The sequence below is a fragment of the Eleutherodactylus coqui genome, chromosome 3, assembly GCF_035609145.1.
Source record: "Eleutherodactylus coqui strain aEleCoq1 chromosome 3, aEleCoq1.hap1, whole genome shotgun sequence".
Taxonomy (NCBI): domain Eukaryota; kingdom Metazoa; phylum Chordata; class Amphibia; order Anura; family Eleutherodactylidae; genus Eleutherodactylus; species Eleutherodactylus coqui.
This window is the reverse complement of record NC_089839.1, coordinates 1,709,647-1,731,350: the sequence shown is the minus strand read 5'-3', so window position 1 is coordinate 1,731,350 and position 21,704 is coordinate 1,709,647. Positions and strand designations below refer to the sequence as shown.

Here is a 21,704-nt window from a genome sequence, read left to right as displayed (position 1 = left end):
TCACCAGGATGAAACGAGATTGTGCGGATGTAGAGACATATAAGGCAGTCACTGGTCAAAGAGAAGCAATATCCACTCCAATGGTGGAAGCGGCCTTTAGAGGGCGCTCCAGAATACGGAGAGAGGGCAATTGGAAGAGAAGGCGACAGAATACGGAGAGAGGGCAACTGGAAGAGAAGGCGACAGAATACGGAGAGAGGGCAACTGGAAGAGAGAGCTCCAGAATACGGAGAGAGGGCAACTGGAAGAGAAGGCAACAGAATACAGAGAGAGGGCAACTGGAAGAGAAGGCGACAGAATACGGAGAGAGGGCAACTGGAAGAGGAGGCGGCAGAATACGGAGAGAGGGCAACTGGAAGAGAAGGCGGCAGAATACGGAGAGAGGGCAACTGGAAGAGAAGGCGACAGAATACGGAGAGAGGGCAACTGGAAGAGAGAGCTCCAGAATACGGAGAGAGGGCAACTGGAAGAGAAGGCGACAGAATACAGAGAGAGGGCAACTGGAAGAGAAGGCGACAGAATACGGAGAGAGGGCAACTGGAAGAGGAGGCGGCAGAATACGGAGAGAGGGCAACTGGAAGAGAAGGCGGCAGAATACGGAGAGAGGGCAACTGGAAGAGAAGGCGACAGAATACGGAGAGAGGGCAACTGGAAGAGAGAGCTCCAGAATACGGAGAGAGGGCAACTGGAAGAGAAGGCGGCAGAATACGGAGAGAGGGCGATTGGAAGAGAAGGCGACAGAATACGGAGAGAGGGCAATTGGAAGAGGAGGCGGCAGAATACGGAGAGAGGGCAATTGGAAGAGGAGGCGGCAGAATACGGAGAGAGGGCAATTGGAAGAGAAGGCGGCAGAATACGGAGAGAGGGCAACTGGAAGAGAAGGCGACAGAATACGGAGAGAGGGCAACTGGAAGAGGAGGCGACAGAATACGGAGAGAGGGCAATTGGAAGAGGAGGCGGCAGAATACGGAGAGAGGGCAATTGGAGGAGAAGGCTGCAGAATACGGAGAGAGGGCAATTGGAAGAGAAGGCGACAGAATACGGAGAGAGGGCAACTGGAAGAGGAGGCTGCAGAATACGGAGAGAGGGCAACTGGAAGAGGAGGCTGCAGAATACGGAGAGAGGGCAACTGGAAGAGGAGGCGGCAGAATACGGAGAGAGGGCAATTGGAAGAGGAGGCGGCAGAATACGGAGAGAGGGCAACTGGAAGAGAAGGCGACAGAATACGGAGAGAGGGCAACTGGAAGAGGAGGCGACAGAATACAAAGAGAGGGCAATTGGAAGAGGAGGCGGCAGAATACGGAGAGAGGGCGATTGGAAGAGAAGGCGACAGAATACGGAGAGAGGGCAATTGGAAGAGAAGGCGGCAGAATACGGAGAGAGGGCAACTGGAAGAGAAGGCGACAGAATACGGAGAGAGGGCAATTGGAAGAGGAGGCGGCAGAATACGGAGAGAGGGCGATTGGAAGAGAAGGCGACAGAATACGGAGAGAGGGCAATTGGAAGAGGAGGCGGCAGAATACGGAGAGAGGGCAATTGGAAGAGGAGGCGGCAGAATACGGAGAGAGGGCAACTGGAAGAGGAGGCTGCAGAATACGGAGAGAGGGCAATTGGAAGAGGAGGCGGCAGAATACGGAGAGAGGGCAATTGGAAGAGGAGGCGGCAGAATACGGAGAGAGGGCAACTGGAAGAGAAGGCGACAGAATACGGAGAGAGGGCAACTGGAAGAGGAGGCGACAGAATACGGAGAGAGGGCAATTGGAAGAGGAGGCGGCAGAATACGGAGAGAGGGCGATTGGAAGAGAAGGCGACAGAATACGGAGAGAGGGCAATTGGAAGAGAAGGCGGCAGAATACGGAGAGAGGGCAACTGGAAGAGAAGGCGACAGAATACGGAGAGAGGGCAACTGGAAGAGAAGGCGACAGAATACGGAGAGAGGGCAACTGGAAGAGAAGGCGGCAGAATACGGAGAGAGGGCGATTGGAAGAGAAGGCGGCAGAATACGGAGAGAGGGCGATTGGAAGAGAAGGCGACAGAATACGGAGAGAGGGCAATTGGAAGAGGAGGCGGCAGAATACGGAGAGAGGGCAATTGGAAGAGGAGGCGACAGAATACGGAGAGAGGGCAACTGGAAGAGAAGGCGACAGAATACGGAGAGAGGGCAACTGGAAGAGAAGGCGACAGAATACGGAGAGAGGGCAATTGGAAGAGAAGGCGGCAGAATACGGAGAGAGGGCAACTGGAAGAGAAGGCGGCAGAATACGGAGAGAGGGCAATTGGAAGAGAAGGCGGCAGAATACGGAGAGAGGGCAACTGGAAGAGAAGGCGACAGAATACGGAGAGAGGGCAACTGGAAGAGGAGGCGACAGAATACGGAGAGAGGGCAATTGGAAGAGAAGGCGACAGAATACGGAGAGAGGGCAATTGGAAGAGAAGGCGGCAGAATACGGAGAGAGGGCAACTGGAAGAGAAGGCGGCAGAATACGGAGAGAGGGCAACTGGAAGAGGAGGCGGCAGAATACGGAGAGAGGGCAACTGGAAGAGAAGGCGGCAGAATACGGAGAGAGGGCAACTGGAAGAGGAGGCGACAGAATACGGAGAGAGGGCAATTGGAAGAGGAGGCGGCAGAATACGGAGAGAGGGCAATTGGAGGAGAAGGCTGCAGAATACGGAGAGAGGGCAACTGGAAGAGAAGGCGACAGAATACGGAGAGAGGGCAACTGGAAGAGGAGGCTGCAGAATACGGAGAGAGGGCAACTGGAAGAGGAGGCTGCAGAATACGGAGAGAGGGCAATTGGAAGAGGAGGCGGCAGAATACGGAGAGAGGGCAATTGGAAGAGGATGCGGCAGAATACGGAGAGAGGGCAACTGGAAGAGAAGGCGACAGAATACGGAGAGAGGGCAACTGGAAGAGGAGGCGACAGAATACAAAGAGAGGGCAATTGGAAGAGGAGGCGGCAGAATACGGAGAGAGGGCGATTGGAAGAGAAGGCGACAGAATACGGAGAGAGGGCAATTGGAAGAGAAGGCGGCAGAATACGGAGAGAGGGCAACTGGAAGAGAAGGCGACAGAATACGGAGAGAGGGCAATTGGAAGAGGAGGCGGCAGAATACGGAGAGAGGGCGATTGGAAGAGAAGGCGACAGAATACGGAGAGAGGGCAATTGGAAGAGGAGGCGGCAGAATACGGAGAGAGGGCAATTGGAAGAGGAGGCGGCAGAATACGGAGAGAGGGCAACTGGAAGAGGAGGCTGCAGAATACGGAGAGAGGGCAATTGGAAGAGGAGGCGGCAGAATACGGAGAGAGGGCAATTGGAAGAGGAGGCGGCAGAATACGGAGAGAGGGCAACTGGAAGAGAAGGCGACAGAATACGGAGAGAGGGCAACTGGAAGAGGAGGCGACAGAATACGGAGAGAGGGCAATTGGAAGAGGAGGCGGCAGAATACGGAGAGAGGGCGATTGGAAGAGAAGGCGACAGAATACGGAGAGAGGGCAATTGGAAGAGAAGGCGGCAGAATACGGAGAGAGGGCAACTGGAAGAGAAGGCGACAGAATACGGAGAGAGGGCAACTGGAAGAGAAGGCGACAGAATACGGAGAGAGGGCAACTGGAAGAGAAGGCGACAGAATACGGAGAGAGGGCAACTGGAAGAGAAGGCGGCAGAATACGGAGAGAGGGCAACTGGAAGAGAAGGCGGCAGAATACGGAGAGAGGGCAACTGGAAGAGGAGGCGGCAGAATACGGAGAGAGGGCAACTGGAAGAGAAGGCGGCAGAATACGGAGAGAGGGCAACTGGAAGAGGAGGCGACAGAATACGGAGAGAGGGCAATTGGAAGAGGAGGCTGCAGAATACGGAGAGAGGGCAATTGGAAGAGGAGGCGGCAGAATACGGAGAGAGGGCAATTGGAAGAGGAGGCGGCAGAATACGGAGAGAGGGCAACTGGAAGAGAAGGCGACAGAATACGGAGAGAGGGCAACTGGAAGAGGAGGCGACAGAATACGGAGAGAGGGCAACTGGAAGAGGAGGCGACAGAATACGGAGAGAGGGCAATTGGAAGAGGAGGCGGCAGAATACGGAGAGAGGGCGATTGGAAGAGAAGGCGACAGAATACGGAGAGAGGGCAATTGGAAGAGAAGGCGGCAGAATACGGAGAGAGGGCAACTGGAAGAGAAGGCGACAGAATACGGAGAGAGGGCAACTGGAAGAGAAGGCGACAGAATACGGAGAGAGGGCAACTGGAAGAGAAGGCGACAGAATACGGAGAGAGGGCAACTGGAAGAGAAGGCGGCAGAATACGGAGAGAGGGCAACTGGAAGAGAAGGCGGCAGAATACGGAGAGAGGGCAACTGGAAGAGGAGGCGGCAGAATACGGAGAGAGGGCAACTGGAAGAGAAGGCGGCAGAATACGGAGAGAGGGCAACTGGAAGAGGAGGCGGCAGAATACGGAGAGAGGGCAACTGGAAGAGAAGGCGGCAGAATACGGAGAGAGGGCAACTGGAAGAGGAGGCGACAGAATACGGAGAGAGGGCAATTGGAAGAGGAGGCGGCAGAATACGGAGAGAGGGCAATTGGAGGAGAAGGCTGCAGAATACGGAGAGAGGGCAACTGGAAGAGAAGGCGACAGAATACGGAGAGAGGGCAACTGGAAGAGGAGGCTGCAGAATACGGAGAGAGGGCAACTGGAAGAGGAGGCTGCAGAATACGGAGAGAGGGCAATTGGAAGAGGAGGCGGCAGAATACGGAGAGAGGGCAATTGGAAGAGGAGGCGGCAGAATACGGAGAGAGGGCAACTGGAAGAGAAGGCGACAGAATACGGAGAGAGGGCAACTGGAAGAGGAGGCGACAGAATACAAAGAGAGGGCAATTGGAAGAGGAGGCGGCAGAATACGGAGAGAGGGCGATTGGAAGAGAAGGCGACAGAATACGGAGAGAGGGCAACTGGAAGAGAAGGCGGCAGAATACGGAGAGAGGGCAACTGGAAGAGAAGGCGACAGAATACGGAGAGAGGGCAATTGGAAGAGGAGGCGGCAGAATACGGAGAGAGGGCGATTGGAAGAGAAGGCGACAGAATACGGAGAGAGGGCAATTGGAAGAGGAGGCGGCAGAATACGGAGAGAGGGCAATTGGAAGAGGAGGCGGCAGAATACGGAGAGAGGGCAACTGGAAGAGGAGGCTGCAGAATACGGAGAGAGGGCAATTGGAAGAGGAGGCGGCAGAATACGGAGAGAGGGCAATTGGAAGAGGAGGCGGCAGAATACGGAGAGAGGGCAACTGGAAGAGAAGGCGACAGAATACGGAGAGAGGGCAACTGGAAGAGGAGGCGACAGAATACGGAGAGAGGGCAATTGGAAGAGGAGGCGGCAGAATACGGAGAGAGGGCGATTGGAAGAGAAGGCGACAGAATACGGAGAGAGGGCAACTGGAAGAGAAGGCGGCAGAATACGGAGAGAGGGCAACTGGAAGAGAAGGCGACAGAATACGGAGAGAGGGCAACTGGAAGAGGAGGCGGCAGAATACGGAGAGAGGGCAATTGGAAGAGAAGGCGACAGAATACGGAGAGAGGGCAACTGGAAGAGAAGGCGACAGAATACGGAGAGAGGGCAACTGGAAGAGAAGGCGACAGAATACGGAGAGAGGGCAATTGGAAGAGAAGGCGGCAGAATACGGAGAGAGGGCGATTGGAAGAGAAGGCGACAGAATACGGAGAGAGGGCAATTGGAAGAGGAGGCGGCAGAATACGGAGAGAGGGCAATTGGAAGAGGAGGCGGCAGAATACGGAGAGAGGGCAACTGGAAGAGAAGGCGACAGAATACGGAGAGAGGGCAACTGGAAGAGGAGGCGACAGAATACGGAGAGAGGGCAATTGGAAGAGGAGGCGGCAGAATACGGAGAGAGGGCAATTGGAAGAGAAGGCGGCAGAATACGGAGAGAGGGCAATTGGAAGAGTAGGCGGTAGAATACGGAGAGAGGGCAACTGGAAGAGGAGGCGGCAGAATACGGAGAGAGGGCAACTGGAAGAGAAGGCGACAGAATACGGAGAGAGGGCAACTGGAAGAGGAGGCGACAGAATACGGAGAGAGGGCAATTGGAAGAGAAGGCGACAGAATACGGAGAGAGGGCAATTGGAAGAGAAGGCGGCAGAATACGGAGAGAGGGCAACTGGAAGAGAAGGCGGCAGAATACGGAGAGAGGGCAACTGGAAGAGAAGGCGGCAGAATACGGAGAGAGGGCAACTGGAAGAGGAGGCGGCAGAATACGGAGAGAGGGCAACTGGAAGAGAAGGCGGCAGAATACGGAGAGAGGGCAACTGGAAGAGAAGGCGGCAGAATACGGAGAGAGGGCGATTGGAAGAGGAGGCGACAGAATACGGAGAGAGGGCAACTGGAAGAGGAGGCGGCAGAATACGGAGAGAGGGCAACTGGAAGAGGAGGCGGCAGAATACGGAGAGAGGGCAACTGGAAGAGAAGGTGGCAGAATACGGAGAGAGGGCAACTGGAAGAGAAGGCGGCAGAATACGGAGAGAGGGCAATTGGAAGAGGAGGCGACAGAATACGGAGAGAGGGCAATTGGAAGAGGAGGCGGCAGAATACGGAGAGAGGGCAATTGGAAGAGGAGGCGACAGAATACGGAGAGAGGGCAATTGGAAGAGAAGGCGGCAGAATACGGAGAGAGGGCAATTGGAAGAGGAGGCGACAGAATACGGAGAGAGGGCAATTGGAAGAGAAGGCGACAGAATACGGAGAGAGGGCAACTGGAAGAGAAGGCTGCAGAATACGGAGAGAGGGCAACTGGAAGAGAAGGCGGCAGAATACGGAGAGAGGGCAACTGGAAGAGAAGGCGGCAGAATACGGAGAGAGGGCAACTGGAAGAGAAGGCTGCAGAATACGGAGAGAGGGCAACTGGAAGAGAAGGTAGCAGAATACGGAGAGAGGGCAACTGGAAGAGAAGGCGACAGAATACGGAGAGAGGGCAATTGGAAGAGAAGGCTGCAGAATACGGAGAGAGGGCGATTGGAAGAGAAGGCGACAGAATACGGAGAGAGGGCAACTGGAAGAGAAGGTGGCAGAATCGAGGTTCATGACCAAGTACAATCCTCAACACAAAGACAAAAGCTATCAGTGACCATTGGGATCATTAGGACCCGTTCTGTAGGTCGCTTCACCGCAGAATCATAACCTTTAGGAGGAATAAAACATCCGGCATTATGAGGCTCCTTCTCGCCCGACTCTAAGAGTCAAGATCCTCGGAAGAAAGCAATAGAGGTACTTTACTAACACAAACACCTCTCCGAGGTCCCTCCAGGTCTGCGACGGGGACTGTAAAGGCTGCCAAAATACTGTCCATGGGAGAAAGGAGATACACGTGGGGGAGGGGAGATAGACATGGGGGAGGGGAGATAGACATGGGGGAGGGGAGAACGCCACATACCTTATGGAGATACATGAGCTGCGGCACGACCTACAGAATATACCGTATAGAGTCGGACTCAGATATGGGGGCCGCACCATCCATGCGTTGAGGACTGGGCATAGAACCAATATAAAAAAACAATTCCTAAACCCCCACAATAAAGATTTCACATTGTTAGACACGGCTGGAGAGCGTCCAATCAGGGCTCTCCTCAGTACTAACACATCGGGAGAGGTACCTGAAAACCAGGGGGGGGGGGGGGGGGGATGACATTGTAGATTGTGAGTATATTGTATCTAACGAGTTCCTATAATTGGGGAGTCGGATCCGCTGGATATTAATATGGATGATATTGGAGGTTTATATGATTATAATTTATGCCTTGATTCATCTCATTAGTAAATATAATTATTAGCTCTAGGATCTGATATAAGGTTACATTAGGGAGGTTATAATGGAGGATTCGGTGAGTGCAGAATAACATGGATGGAGGTTATTATGTGTTACAAATGAAGGATAAGAGAGATCAAGTAATTACACATTAAATTAGTGGAGTGACGTAGTATCACGTGATGCGGTGACGGAGGTCTAGACGTGCTGACGCGGTACGCCGTGACGCTTTATGCCATACATGATGACGTGGAGACGCGGTGGTGTATCCCAGAGCTCCGAGCACCACGTGATGCAGTGATGGGAGGTCTAGACGTGCTGAGGCGGTACGCCGTGACGCTTCATGCCATACATGATGACGTGGAGACGCGGTGGTGTATCCCAGAGCTCCGAGCACCACGTGATGCGGCGACGGAGGTCTAGACGTGCTGACGCGGTACACCGTGACGCTTCATGCCATACATGATGACGTGGAGACGCGGTGGTGTATCCCAGAGCTCCGAGCACCACGTGATGCGGTGACGGAGGTCTAGACGTGCTAACGCGGTACGCCGTGACGCTTCATGCCATACATGATGACGTGGAGACGCGGTGGTGTATCCCAGAGCTCCGAGCACCACGTGATGCGGCGACGGAGGTCTAGACGTGCTGACGCGGTACGCCGTGACGCTTCATGCCATACGTGATGACGTGGAGACGCGGTGGTGTATCCCAGAGCTCCGAGCACCACGTGATGCGGTGAAGGTCTAGACGTGCTGACGCGGTACGCCGTGACGCTTCTTGCCATACATGATAACGCGGAGACGCGGTGGTGTATCCCAGAGCTCCGAGCACCACGTGATGCAGTGATGGGAGGTCTAGACGTGCTGACGCGGTACGCCGTGACGCTTCATGCCATACATGATGACGTGGAGACGCGGTGGTGTATTGCAGAGCTCCGAGCACCACGTGATGCGGTGACGGAGGTCTAGACGTGCTGACGCGGTACGCCGTGACGCTTCATGCCATACATGATGACGTGGAGACGCGGTGGTGTATTGCAGAGCTCCGAGCACCACGTGATGCGGTGACGGAGGTCTAGACGTGCTGACGCGGTACGCCGTGACGCTTCTTGCCATACATGATGACATGGAGACGCGGTGGTGTATCCCAGAGCTCCGAGCACCACGTGATGCGGTGACGGAGGTCTAGACGTGCTGACGCGGTACGCCGTGACGCTTCACACCATACATGATGACGTGGAGACGCGGTGGTGTATCCCAGAGCTCCGAGCACCACGTCATGCGGTGACGGAGGTCTAGACGTGCTGACGCGGTACGCCATGACGCTTCATGCCATACATGATGACGTGGAGACGCGGTGGTGTATCCCAGAGCTCCGAGCACCACGTCATGCGGTGACGGAGGTCTAGACGTGCTGACGCGGTACGCCGTGACGCTTCATGCCATACGTGATGACGTGGAGACGCGGTGGTGTATCCCAGAGCTCCGAGCACCACGTGATGCGGTGAAGGTCTAGACGTGCTGACGCGGTACGCCGTGACGCTTCTTGCCATACATGATGACGCGGAGACGCGGTGGTGTATCCCAGAGCTCTGAGCACCACGTGATGCGGTGATGGAGGTCTAGACGTGCTGACGCGGTACGCCGTGACGCTTCTTGCCATACGTGATGACGTGGAGACGCGGTGGTGTATCCCAGAGCTCCGAGCACCACGTCATGCGGTGATGGAGGTCTAGACGTGCTGACGCGGTACGCCGTGACGCTTCTTGCCATACATGATGACATGGAGACGCGGTGGTGTATCCCAGAGCTCCGAGCACCACGTGATGCGGTGATGGAGGTCTAGACGTGCTGACGCAGTACGCCATGACGCTTCTTGCCATACGTGATGACGTGGAGACGCGGTGGTGTATCCCAGAGCTCCGAGCACCACGTGATGCGGTGACGGAGGTCTAGACGTGCTGACGCGGTACGCCGTGACGCTTCACACCATACATGATGACGTGGAGACGCGGTGGTGTATCCCAGAGCTCCGAGCACCACGTCATGCGGTGACGGAGGTCTAGACGTGCTGACGCGGTACGCCGTGACGCTTCACACCATACATGATGACGTGGAGACGCGGTGGTGTATCCCAGAGCTCCAAGCACCACGTGATGCGGTGATGGAGGTCTAGACGTGCTGACGCGGTACGCCGTGACGCTTCATGCCATACATGATGACGTGGAGACGCGGTGGTGTATCCGAGCTCCGAGCACCACGTGATGCAGTGACGGAGGTCTAGACGTGCTGACACGGTACGCCGTGACGCTTCATGCGATACATGATGACGTGGAGACGCGGTGGTGTATCCCAGAGCTCCGAGCACCACGTGATGCAGTGACGGAGGTCTAGACGTGCTGACGCGGTACGCCGTGACGCTTCTTGCCATACATGATGACGTGGAGACGCGGTGGTGTATCCCACAGCTCCGAGCACCACGTGATGCGGTGACGGAGGTCTAGACGTGCTGACGCGGTACGCCGTGACGCTTCATGCCATACATGATGACGTGGAGACGCGGTGGTGTATCCGAGCTCCAAGCACCACGTGATGCAGTGACGGAGGTCTAGCCGTGCTGACGCGATACGCCGTGACGCTTCATGCCATACGTGATTCCCGGGACCTCGGAACGTAGTGACGTGCATCCAGATGAGATGGACGTCGCACTCTATGACCTTGAGAACGCGCCGACGACCCACCACTCCCTCCCCCCAAGGGGATTCAGAAGGACAAACACCGGGGTTTAGGCAGGTAAAACCTCTATGTATATATATATATCTACTGTTTTAACCCTTTCCAATCCAATGTTGGGCCTGCCCCAACATCATAATTCCCCTCCACAGCTCCGATGTCGGGACAGGCCCGACACTGCAGTGCAGGAGTGGATCTGCACCCGATCGTCAGACACATTGGGTTCAGATACACTCCTGCACTGGTCCTCATTGAGGACCCCGAGGAGAAGGCAGGAAGGGTTTTTAACCCTTTCTGCCTTCTCCTTTACACATTACATTGCGCTCAATTAGCGCTATGTAATGCACAGAGATTCCGGCCGCTATCATGTGACCGCCGGTTTCACCAGACCCCCAGCGGTCACATGAACGCCGAGCCGGGAGCCTGCAACGTGGGGGGGGGTGGGTGGGGGGTTGGCTGCTTACCTGTCCCGCGTCTTCCGCATTGTCCCTTTTGTCTCCTGGCTCAGTGATCATGTGACCACTGGGTGCCACCTGACCCCGGCAGTCACATGACCGCCGAGCTGGGAGGCAGAGGGAGTATGCGGAAGACGCCGGACAGGTAAGCAGCCCCCCCACGGTGCAGTGAGCACCTGCACCCTCTTGAGCTCCGTCAGTTCAGGAGGGGGCAGGGAAATGTATTTTTTCTCATTCATTCTCATCAGCTCCAATTTATTTGCTGGGGAGAATGGGGGAGAAACAATAATTGGATTGGAAAGGGTTAAATGCTTCTTCTGACTTGATACGGGTACATTGTGTTCCGGAAGGCTTGTCGTTATACCATTGTCTGGGTGACCTTAAATAAAACTCCTGGCTGAAGGAAGAATCTTTGGTGGCTGCACAGGAGGGCGAACATTGGACATCATAAGCCCCTCCCCCAAAGGAAGGCTCCTCCCTTACACCGCGTCTTATAAGGGGGTTCTGTGAGCTTTGCATTTTATATGGGGGTTCCTTTGATGGACCCCTGAACTTTCTCCAGCGACTCCCCCCTTGTGAAAAGTGGATTATTCTAAATACAGAACTACGACAAGTGGCCATGGAGGTGAGGCAGCCGGTCTGATACACCAGGCTCCATCCTTCCTTCTTGGATCATTCACGGACCCATTGCTTCTCTGGCGCTTCCTCTCTTTTCTATCCACTGTAGGTGATTTGAACCCTTGGTGCTCCGACCGAACTGATAATACACTGCAGTACTTCTGTATTACAAGTGATTGGATTATCACATATTATAGTGCCTGCAGGCCATAGCAACCCATCAGCCCTCCACGTTTACATTGCGGAGGGTCGATGACATCACAGAGGCAGCATGTAAGGGGTTAACTGCGGGGCCGGCGTCACTACCGCAGCAGAGGAGCTCACGCATTGGATTCTTGTGGGCAAGTGCCTTTTCAGCGAGCTCAGGCACCGGGCGGCTGCATTGAAGGCTTCTTACCTTAAGCGTCGCGCTGCGCTGCAGCTCCGGATGTGACGCTTGGACGGGATGCACTCCGAGACACGGGAAGACCAGCGCCGGGTATCTGCGGAGTCATGACAGACAGGACGCGGTATTAGGACACCACAGCCCTCTTTATACCACCACACCCACCTGGGCAGGTCACACATACAGCATCATCACCACCATCATCAATCATCACCATCACCCCCATCATCAATCATCACCATCACCCCCATCATCAATCATCACCATCACCCCCATCATCAATCATCACCATCACCCCCATCATCAATCATCACCATCACCACCATCATCAATCACCACCATCACCACCATCAATCACCACCATCACCCCCATCATCAATCATCACCATCACCCCCATCATCAATCATCACCATCACCACCATCATCAATCATCACCATCACCACCATCATCAATCACCACCATCACCCCCATCATCAATCATCACCATCACCCCCATCATCAATCATCACCATCACCACCATCATCAATCATCACCATCACCACCATCATCAATCACCACCATCACCCCCATCATCAATCATCACCAATAATAACAATCATCACCATCACCACCATCATCAATAATAACAATCATCACCATCACCCCCATCATCAATCATCACCATCACCCCCATCATCAATCATCACCATCACCACCATCATCAATAATAACAATCATCACCATCACCCCCATCATCAATCATCACCATCACCCCCATCATCAATCATCACCATCACCCCCATCATCAATCATCAATCATCACCATCACCCCCATCATCAATCATCACCATCACCCCCATCATCAATCATCACCATCACCCCCATCATCAATCATCAATCATCACCATCACCCCCATCATCAATCATCACCATCACCACCATCATCAATCACCACCATCATCAATCATCATCATCACCCCCATCATCAATCATCACCATCACCCCCATCATCAATCACCACCATCATCAATCATCACCATCACCACCATCATCAATCATCACCATCACCACCATCATCAATAATAACAATCATCACCATCACCCCCATCATCAATCATCACCATCACCCCCATCATCAATCACCACCATCATCAATCATCACCATCACCCCCATCATCAATCATCACCATCACCACCATCATCAATCATCACCATCACCCCCATCATCAATCATCACCATCACCCCCATCATCAATCATCACCATCACCCCCATCATCAATCATCACCATCACCCCCATCATCAATCATCACCATCACCCCCATCATCAATCATCAATCATCACCATCACCCCCATCATCAATCATCACCATCACCACCATCATCAATCATCACCATCACCCCCATCATCAATCATCAATCATCACCATCACCCCCATCATCAATCATCACCATCACCCCCATCATCAATCATCACCATCACCCCCATCATCAATCATCAATCATCACCATCACCCCCATCATCAATCATCACCATCACCACCATCATCAATCACCACCATCATCAATCATCATCATCACCCCCATCATCAATCATCACCATCACCCCCATCATCAATCACCACCATCATCAATCATCACCATCACCACCATCATCAATCATCACCATCACCACCATCATCAATAATAACAATCATCACCATCACCCCCATCATCAATCATCACCATCACCCCCATCATCAATCACCACCATCATCAATCATCACCATCACCCCCATCATCAATCATCACCATCACCACCATCATCAATCATCACCATCACCCCCATCATCAATCATCACCATCACCCCCATCATCAATCATCACCATCACCCCCATCATCAATCATCACCATCACCCCCATCATCAATCATCACCATCACCCCCATCATCAATCATCAATCATCACCATCACCCCCATCATCAATCATCACCATCACCCCCATCATCAATCATCACCATCACCCCCATCATCAATCATCAATCATCACCATCACCCCCATCATCAATCATCACCATCACCCCCATCATCAATCATCACCATCACCCCCATCATCAATCATCAATCATCACCATCACCCCCATCATCAATCATCACCATCACCACCATCATCAATCACCACCATCATCAATCATCATCATCACCCCCATCATCAATCATCACCATCACCCCCATCATCAATCACCACCATCATCAATCATCACCATCACCACCATCATCAATCATCACCATCACCACCATCATCAATAATAACAATCATCACCATCACCCCCATCATCAATCATCACCATCACCCCCATCATCAATCACCACCATCATCAATCATCACCATCACCCCCATCATCAATCATCACCATCACCACCATCATCAATCATCACCATCACCCCCATCATCAATCATCACCATCACCCCCATCATCAATCATCACCATCACCCCCATCATCAATCATCACCATCACCCCCATCATCAATCATCACCATCACCCCCATCATCAATCATCACCATCATCAATCATCACCATCACCCCCATCATCAATCATCACCATCACCACCATCATCAATCATCACCACCATCATCAATCATCACCATCACCACCATCATCAATCATCACCATCACCACCATCATCAATCATCACCATCACCCCCATCATCAATCATCACCATCACCACCATCATCAATCATCACCATCACCCCCATCATCAATCATCACCATCACCCCCATCATCAATCATCACCATCACCACCATCATCATCAATCATCACCATCACCCCCATCATCAATCATCACTATCACCACCATCATCTTCAATCATCATCATGATCACCACCATCACCCATCAGCAGCCGCCCCCCCCCACCACAACTCCCAGCTCACCGCCTAGAAAGCTCAATGACTTTGTCAAACTCAGCTGCATGTTCAGCCACGGCCACCAGGGCGCGGACACCAACCTGCAACAGAGGAGGAAAATCACCAACCGACGAGAAGCAGCGAAAATGTGTGAAAGGTAAGGAGCGTTAACAGAAGAAGGGTCCCGCGGCCGCCCCGACAGACAAGTCGTCAAACCGCAGTCAGAGCGCCGGTCAGTCACAGAGGTGACAGCAGGGAATCTGCAGCGGTCGTTCCCGCCACATGTGAACAGGATTCGCTTTACTAGTAAACATTTCTGCCGGGTGTGAAGGGGTCTGCACTACTGATAGTGTCCTCCGGGTAGGATCGGCAGCTCCGTGGTCTGCGGGCGGCTGTCAGGATGGATCGGCGGCACCGCAGTCTGCAGGCGGCTGTCAGGGTGGATCAGCGGCACCGCAGTCTGCAAGCGGCTGTCAGGGTGGATCGGCAGCTTCGTGGTCTGCAGGCGGCTGTCAGGGTGGATCGGCAGCTCCGTGGTCTGCGGGCGGCTGTCAGGATGGATCGGCGGCACCGCAGTCTGCAGGCGGCTGTCAGGGTGGATCAGCGGCACCGCAGTCTGCAGGCGGCTGTCAGGGTGGATCGGCAGCTTCATGGTCTGCAGGCGGCTGTCAGGGTGGATCGGCAGCTCCGTGGTCTGCGGGCGGCTGTCAGGATGGATCGGCGGCACCGCAGTCTGCAGGCGGCTGTCAGGGTGGATCAGCGGCACCGCAGTCTGCAGGCGGCTGTCAGGGTGGATCGGCAGCTTCGTGGTCTGCGGGCGGCTGTCAGGGAGGATCAGCGGCACCGCAGTCTGCAGGCGGCTGTCAGGGTGGATCGGCAGCTTCGTGGTCTGCGGGTGGCTGTCAGGGAGGATCAGCGGCACCGCAGTCTGCAGGCGGCTGTCAGGGTGGATCGGCAGCTTCGTGGTCTGCGGGCGGCTGTCAGGGAGGATCAGCGGCACCGCAGTCTAGAGGCGGCTGTCAGGATGGATCGGCAGCTTCGTGGTCTGCAGGCGGCTGTCAGGGAGGATCGGCGGCTCTGTGGTCTAAAGGCAGCTGTCAGGGTGGATCGGAAGCTCTGCGGTCTGCAGGCAGCTGTCAAGATGGATCGGCGGCACCGCAGTCTAAAGGCGGCTGTCAGGATGGATCGGCGGCACCGCAGTCTAAAGGCGGCTGTCAGGATGGATCGGCGGCACCGCAGTCTAAAGGCGGCTGTCAGGATGGATCGGCGGCACCGCAGTCTAAAGGCGGCTGTCAGGATGGATCGGCGGCACCGCAGTCTAAAGGCGGCTGTCAGGATGGATCGGCGGCACCGCAGTCTAAAGGCGGCTGTCAGGATGGATCGGCGGCACCGCAGTCTAAAGGCGGCTGTCAGGATGGATCGGCGGCACCGCAGTCTAAAGGCGGCTGTCAGGATGGATCGGCGGCACCGCAGTCTAAAGGCGACTGTCAGGATGGATCAGCAGCTCCGTGGTCTGCAGGCGGCTGTCAGGGAGGATCGGCAGCTTCGTGGTCTGCGGGCGGCTGTCAGGGAGGATCGGCGGCACCGCAGTCTGTGGGCGGCTGTCAGGGTGGATCAGCAGCTCCGTGGTCTGCAGGCGGCTGTCAGGGAGGATCGGCAGCTTCGTGGTCTGCGGGCGGCTGTCAGGGAGGATCGGCAGCTTCGTGGTCTGCGGGCGGCTGTCAGGGAGGATCAGCGGCACCGCAGTCTGCAGGCGGCTGTCAGGGTGGATCGGCGGCACCGCAGTCTGCAGGCGGCTGTCAGGGTGGATCGGCTGTACGCAGACGCCTATGTACTTTGCAGCGCCGGGTTGGATTCAATGAGAGCTGCCCGTGCAGTTCCTGACCTGGGCCACCGCAGGATGTCCGGAGCTGTCAGCGTCCAGCTATGTCCCCACTGACAGTCACCTGCAGACAGCGGACCACCCAAGTCCTGAGTTGTTCAACTATTGATGACCCACCCTGAGGAAGGATCACCAATAGATAAAGGGGTCATCTGCGTAACGGACAACGCCCCTTTAATAGGGCAGCCTGTAGTAAAATAGTGACCTCTCCCCCGGGATCCCGCGCTGCCGTCCTGGTGAGTGTTGTGACAGCTGCTGAGAGGCCGCGGTGTCATCGCTCACATCCCAGGCGCCATGATGGCAGGAGTTCAGGAACGTCACACTGCAGCAATTACCCGTCTTCTGGTGATGTCAGCGGCAGCGCTCGGTCACGGCGGATGAGAGGTAATTACTGTTCGGTCTACTGCAGGCGGCTCTATCATAGAGGAGGACTGGAGGCGCCCACTAATGACCGCTGGGACCGACTGCAGCAGAGGAGGACTGGGGGCCACCCACTAATGACCGCTGGGACCGACTGCAGCAGAGGAGGGCCGGAGCCCGCCCACTAATGACCGCTGGGACCGACTGCAGCAGAGGAGGACTGGAGGCGCCCACTAATGACCGCTGGGACCGACTGCAGCAGAGGAGGGCCGGAGCCCGCCCACTAATGACCGCTGGGACCGACTGCAGCAGAGGAGGACTGGAGGCGCCCACTAATGACCGCTGGGACTGACTGCAGCAGAGGAGGACTGGGGGCCACCCACTAATGACCGCTGGGACCGACTGCAGCAGAGGAGGACCAGAGCCCGCCCACTAATGACCGCTGGGACCGACTGCAGCAGAGGAGGACCGGAGCCCGCCCACTAATGACCGCTGCAGCAGAGGAGGGCCGGAGCCCGCCCACTAATGACCGCTGGGACCCGCTGCAGCAGAGGAGGACCAGAGCCCGCCCACTAATAACCGCTGGGACCGACTGCAGCAGAGGAGGGCCGGAGCACGCCCACTAATGACCGCTGCAGCAGAGGAGGGCCGGAGCCCGCCCACTAATGACCGCTGGGACCCGCTGCAGCAGAGGAGGGCCGGAGCCCGCCCACTAATGACCGCTGGGACCCGCTGCAGCAGAGGAGGACTGGGGGCCGCCCACTAATGACCGCTGGGACCCGCTGCAGCAGAGGAGGACTGGGGGCCACCCACTAATGACCGCTGGGACCCGCTGCAGCAGAGGAGGACTGCGGGCCACCCACTAATGACCGCTGGGACCCGCTGCAGCAGAGGAGGACCGGAGCCCGCCCACTAATGACCGCTGGGACCGACTGCAGCAGAGGAGGACCGGAGCCCGCCCACTAATGACCGCTGGGACCGCTGCAGCAGAGGAGAGCCGGAACCCGCCCACTAATGACCGCTGGGACCGACTGCAGCAGAGGAGGACCGGAGCCCGCCCACTAATGACCGCTGGGACCCGCTGCAGCAGAGGAGGACTGGGGGCCGCCCACTAATGACCGCTGGGACCGACTGCAGCAGAGGAGGACCGGAGCCCGCCCACTAATGACCGCTGGGACCGACTGCAGCAGAGGAGGACCGGGGGCCCGCCCACTAATGACCGCTGGGACCGACTGCAGCAGAGGAGGACCGGGGGCCGCCCACTAATGACCGCTGGGACCGGCTGCAACAGAGGAGGACCGGAGACCGCCCACTAATGACCGCTGGGACCGACTGCAGCAGAGGAGGACTGGAGGCGCCCACTAATGACCGCTGGGACCCGCTGCAGCAGAGGAGGGCCGGAGAACGCCCACACGACTTCCGGGACCCGCTGCAGCAGAGGAGGACTCGGGGCCACCCACTAATGACCGCTGGGACCCGCTGCAGCAGAGGAGGACTGGGTGCCGCCCACTAATGACCGCTGGGACCCACTGCAGCAGAGGAGTACTGGGGGCCGCCCACTAATGACCGCTGGGACCCGCTGCAGCAGAGGAGGACTGGGGGCCACCCACTAATGACCGCTGGGACCCGCTGCAGCAGAGGAGGACTGGGGGCCACCCACTAATGACCGCTGGGACCCGCTGCAGCAGAGGAGGACTGGGGGCCGCCCATTCATGACCGCTGGGACCCGCTGCAGCAGAGGAGGACTGGGGGCCACCCACTAATGACCGCTGGGACCCGCTGCAGCAGAGGAGGGCCGGAGACCGCCCACACGATTTCCGGGACCCGCTGCAGAAGGAGAGGACCTGGGACCACTCACGCATGACCGCCGGGACCGGCTGCAGCAGGCGAGGACCGCCCACACATGACTGCTGGGACCCGCTGCAGCAGGGATGGACTGGGGACCACCCACACATGACCGCCGGGACCGGCTGCAGCAGGGGTGTACCAGGGATCACCCACACATGACCGCAAGGACCTGCTGCAGCAGAGGAGGACAGGGGACCACCCACACATGACTGCTGGGACCCGCTGCAGCAGGGATGGACTGGGGACCACCCACACATGACCGCCGGGACCGGCTGCAGCAGGGGTGTACCAGGGATCACCCACACATGACCGCAAGGACCTACTGCAGCAGAGGAGGACAGGGGACCACCCACACATGACCGCCGGGACCCGCTACAGCAGGGGTGGACTCGGGACCACCCACACATGACCGCCGGGACCAGCTGCCACAGGGGTGGACCAGGGACCACCCACTCATGACCGCCAGGACCCGCTGCAGCAGAGAAGGATCGGGGACCGCCCACACATGACCGCCGGTACCAGCTGCAGCAGGGGTGGACCAGGGACCACCCACACATGACCGCTGGGACCAGCTGCAGCAGGGATGGACCGGGGACCACCCACACATGACCGCCGCGACTGGCTGCAGCAGGGGTGAACTGGGACTGTCCACACATGACCGCCGGGATTGGCTGCAGCAGGGGTGGACCGGGACCGCCCACACATGACCGCCGGGATAGGCTGCAGCAGGGGTGGACCGGGACCGCCCACACATGACCGCCGGGATTGGCTGCAGCAGGGGTGGACCGGGACCGCCCACACATGACCGCCGGGATTGGCTGCAGCAGGGGTGGACCAGGAGCGCCCACACATGACCGCCGGGACCGGCTGCAGCAGGGGTGAACTCGGGACCACCCACACATGACCGCCGGGAACAGCTGCAGCAGGGGTGGACCAGGGACCGCCCACACATGACCGCCGGGAGCGGCTGCAGGGGTGGACTGGGACCGCCCACACATGACCGCCGGGACCGGCTGCAGCAGGCGAGGACCGCCCACACATGACCGCCGGATGCAGCAGGGGTGGACACACTTTTTCTTTACTTTACACCATTTGAAGTCCAGGATTTTTTTTTTTAAGTCCCAGATAACCCCTTTAAGTCAATCTGTAAGTATATCCACTTTGGACAGTGGGGTTCTGACTTCTGTGGCCCCCGACTCTCCTGGACCCCCGACTCCTCTCAGTTGTGCTGTGGCGACGCCCCTGACCCAACGTCACACAGAACGACCCACCATGCAGGACGGAACACGAAGCGCCATGTCCGCCATACTGGTCATCACCCTGCCGCCCTGAAGACGAGGAGCATCATGTCCGCCGAGAGCCCGCCCCTCGCTCGCACGCATGGCACGTCCGCCGGGAGCCCGCCCCTCGCTCGCACGCACGCACGGCACGTCCGCCGGGAGCCCGCCCCTCGCTCGCACGCATGGCACGTCCGCCGGGAGCCCGCCCCTCGCTCGCTCGCACGCACGGCACGTCCGCCGGGAGCCCGCCGCTCGCACGCACGGCACGTCCGCCGAGAGCCCGCCCCTCGCTCGCACGGCACGGCCGCCGGGAGCCCGCCCCTCGCTCGCGCGTCACACTCACCGCTACGGCTGCACTCACGACGTTATCAAGGTCCTGCAAGTAAGAGAGACAAGAGAGAATAAATGGCGCTGGTCAGCGAACCGCCTGCGACCCTCCCCAAGATAGAAGAGCTGGCTGCCTGCAGCGCCCCCGCAGGAGACATGAGGCATTACAGGCCCCCCGTGACATCAGAGGTTCTGGAAGCTTCTCGGCGCGGGTTACTGCTCTTCAGGATCAAGAAACCTGACAGTCGGCGCTGCCCGCCCCCAGAGCCGCCCGCCGAGCGCTCGTCCGCATCAGCTGACCCAACGCCAGTTCGCTTCATTTTCCTCCATCCAGCGGCATCGCTGGGCTGGTCCCTTAAAATCCCCAAACCGGCGCCACCAGAAATGCCCTCTGCCGGTAATAAAAACCGCCAAAGCGGATGCCGGAGGTGCGGCAGGGAGTCCAGCGCGCCATTCCTTCTGGCACAAGAAATCTGCGAGACGGCTGTTCTCGGCGCCACTTTTAGGCTCTTAAACGGAAATACGGAGCGAGACCGCCGGACAGAGACCATAACGGAGCGTGCGGAGCGACTCCTCCTACGATCCGCCGCGGGTCATGTGATTTCTCCCCTCGTGGCGAGGAAGGTCACATGACGACGACGGCCTCCGCTCTCCGGGTAAGCGCATACGAGGCGTGACTGCTGCGGATTCACAATCCAGACTTGGAAGGGGAGGTCCGCCGCGGTTTACAGCGCGATGGAAGAAAGGCGACGGTCCTACATCTCATTTATGGCGCGGCCTGTAAATCCGTAACGCGTCGACCTCCACGCCGATGTCATTACTTTAAACGTACCGGCGCGGCCGTCCGTGAACCGCAGGCGCTGCACGGCCACCATGTTTCCTACAGTCGGACGCCCTGCTTGCGCTAATTGTGCCCTCGCTGCTTCTCCGTAGACTTTCCTGTCTCTCCGTTCTAAACTAGTGGAACTACAAGTCCCAGCATACTGCATAGGAAGCAGCGGCTGCCCGTGATGTAAAGGCGCGACGACTATGAACGTACATGGCTGAAGTCAGCGGCGGACAGGTGGCAGTGACAGTCCACGGCTCCGCCGGCCCACGCCATGCCTGGCCGCTCCGAGGGCACACTGCGCATGCGCGTC

The 21,704-nt window shown here is 57.2% G+C and overlaps 1 protein-coding gene across 2 annotated transcripts in view; it reads right to left on the bottom strand.

Annotated features, from left to right (window-relative positions):
• TATDN3 (TatD DNase domain containing 3) overlaps positions 1–21,687 on the bottom strand; it is a 56,517-nt gene extending 34,830 nt beyond the window's left edge. For both annotated transcript variants that reach the window (XM_066595053.1, XM_066595054.1), the window contains exons 1-4: positions 21,605–21,687; positions 20,582–20,614; positions 14,896–14,969; positions 12,008–12,092 (exon numbers count right to left, since the gene is read on the bottom strand). In XM_066595053.1, the coding sequence (XP_066451150.1) occupies positions 12,008–12,092; positions 14,896–14,969; positions 20,582–20,614; positions 21,605–21,667 (255 nt within the window). In that variant the 5' untranslated portion in view covers positions 21,668–21,687. The remainder of the gene's footprint in view (positions 1–12,007; positions 12,093–14,895; positions 14,970–20,581; positions 20,615–21,604) is intronic.
• Positions 21,688–21,704: the final 17 nt, after the last annotated feature.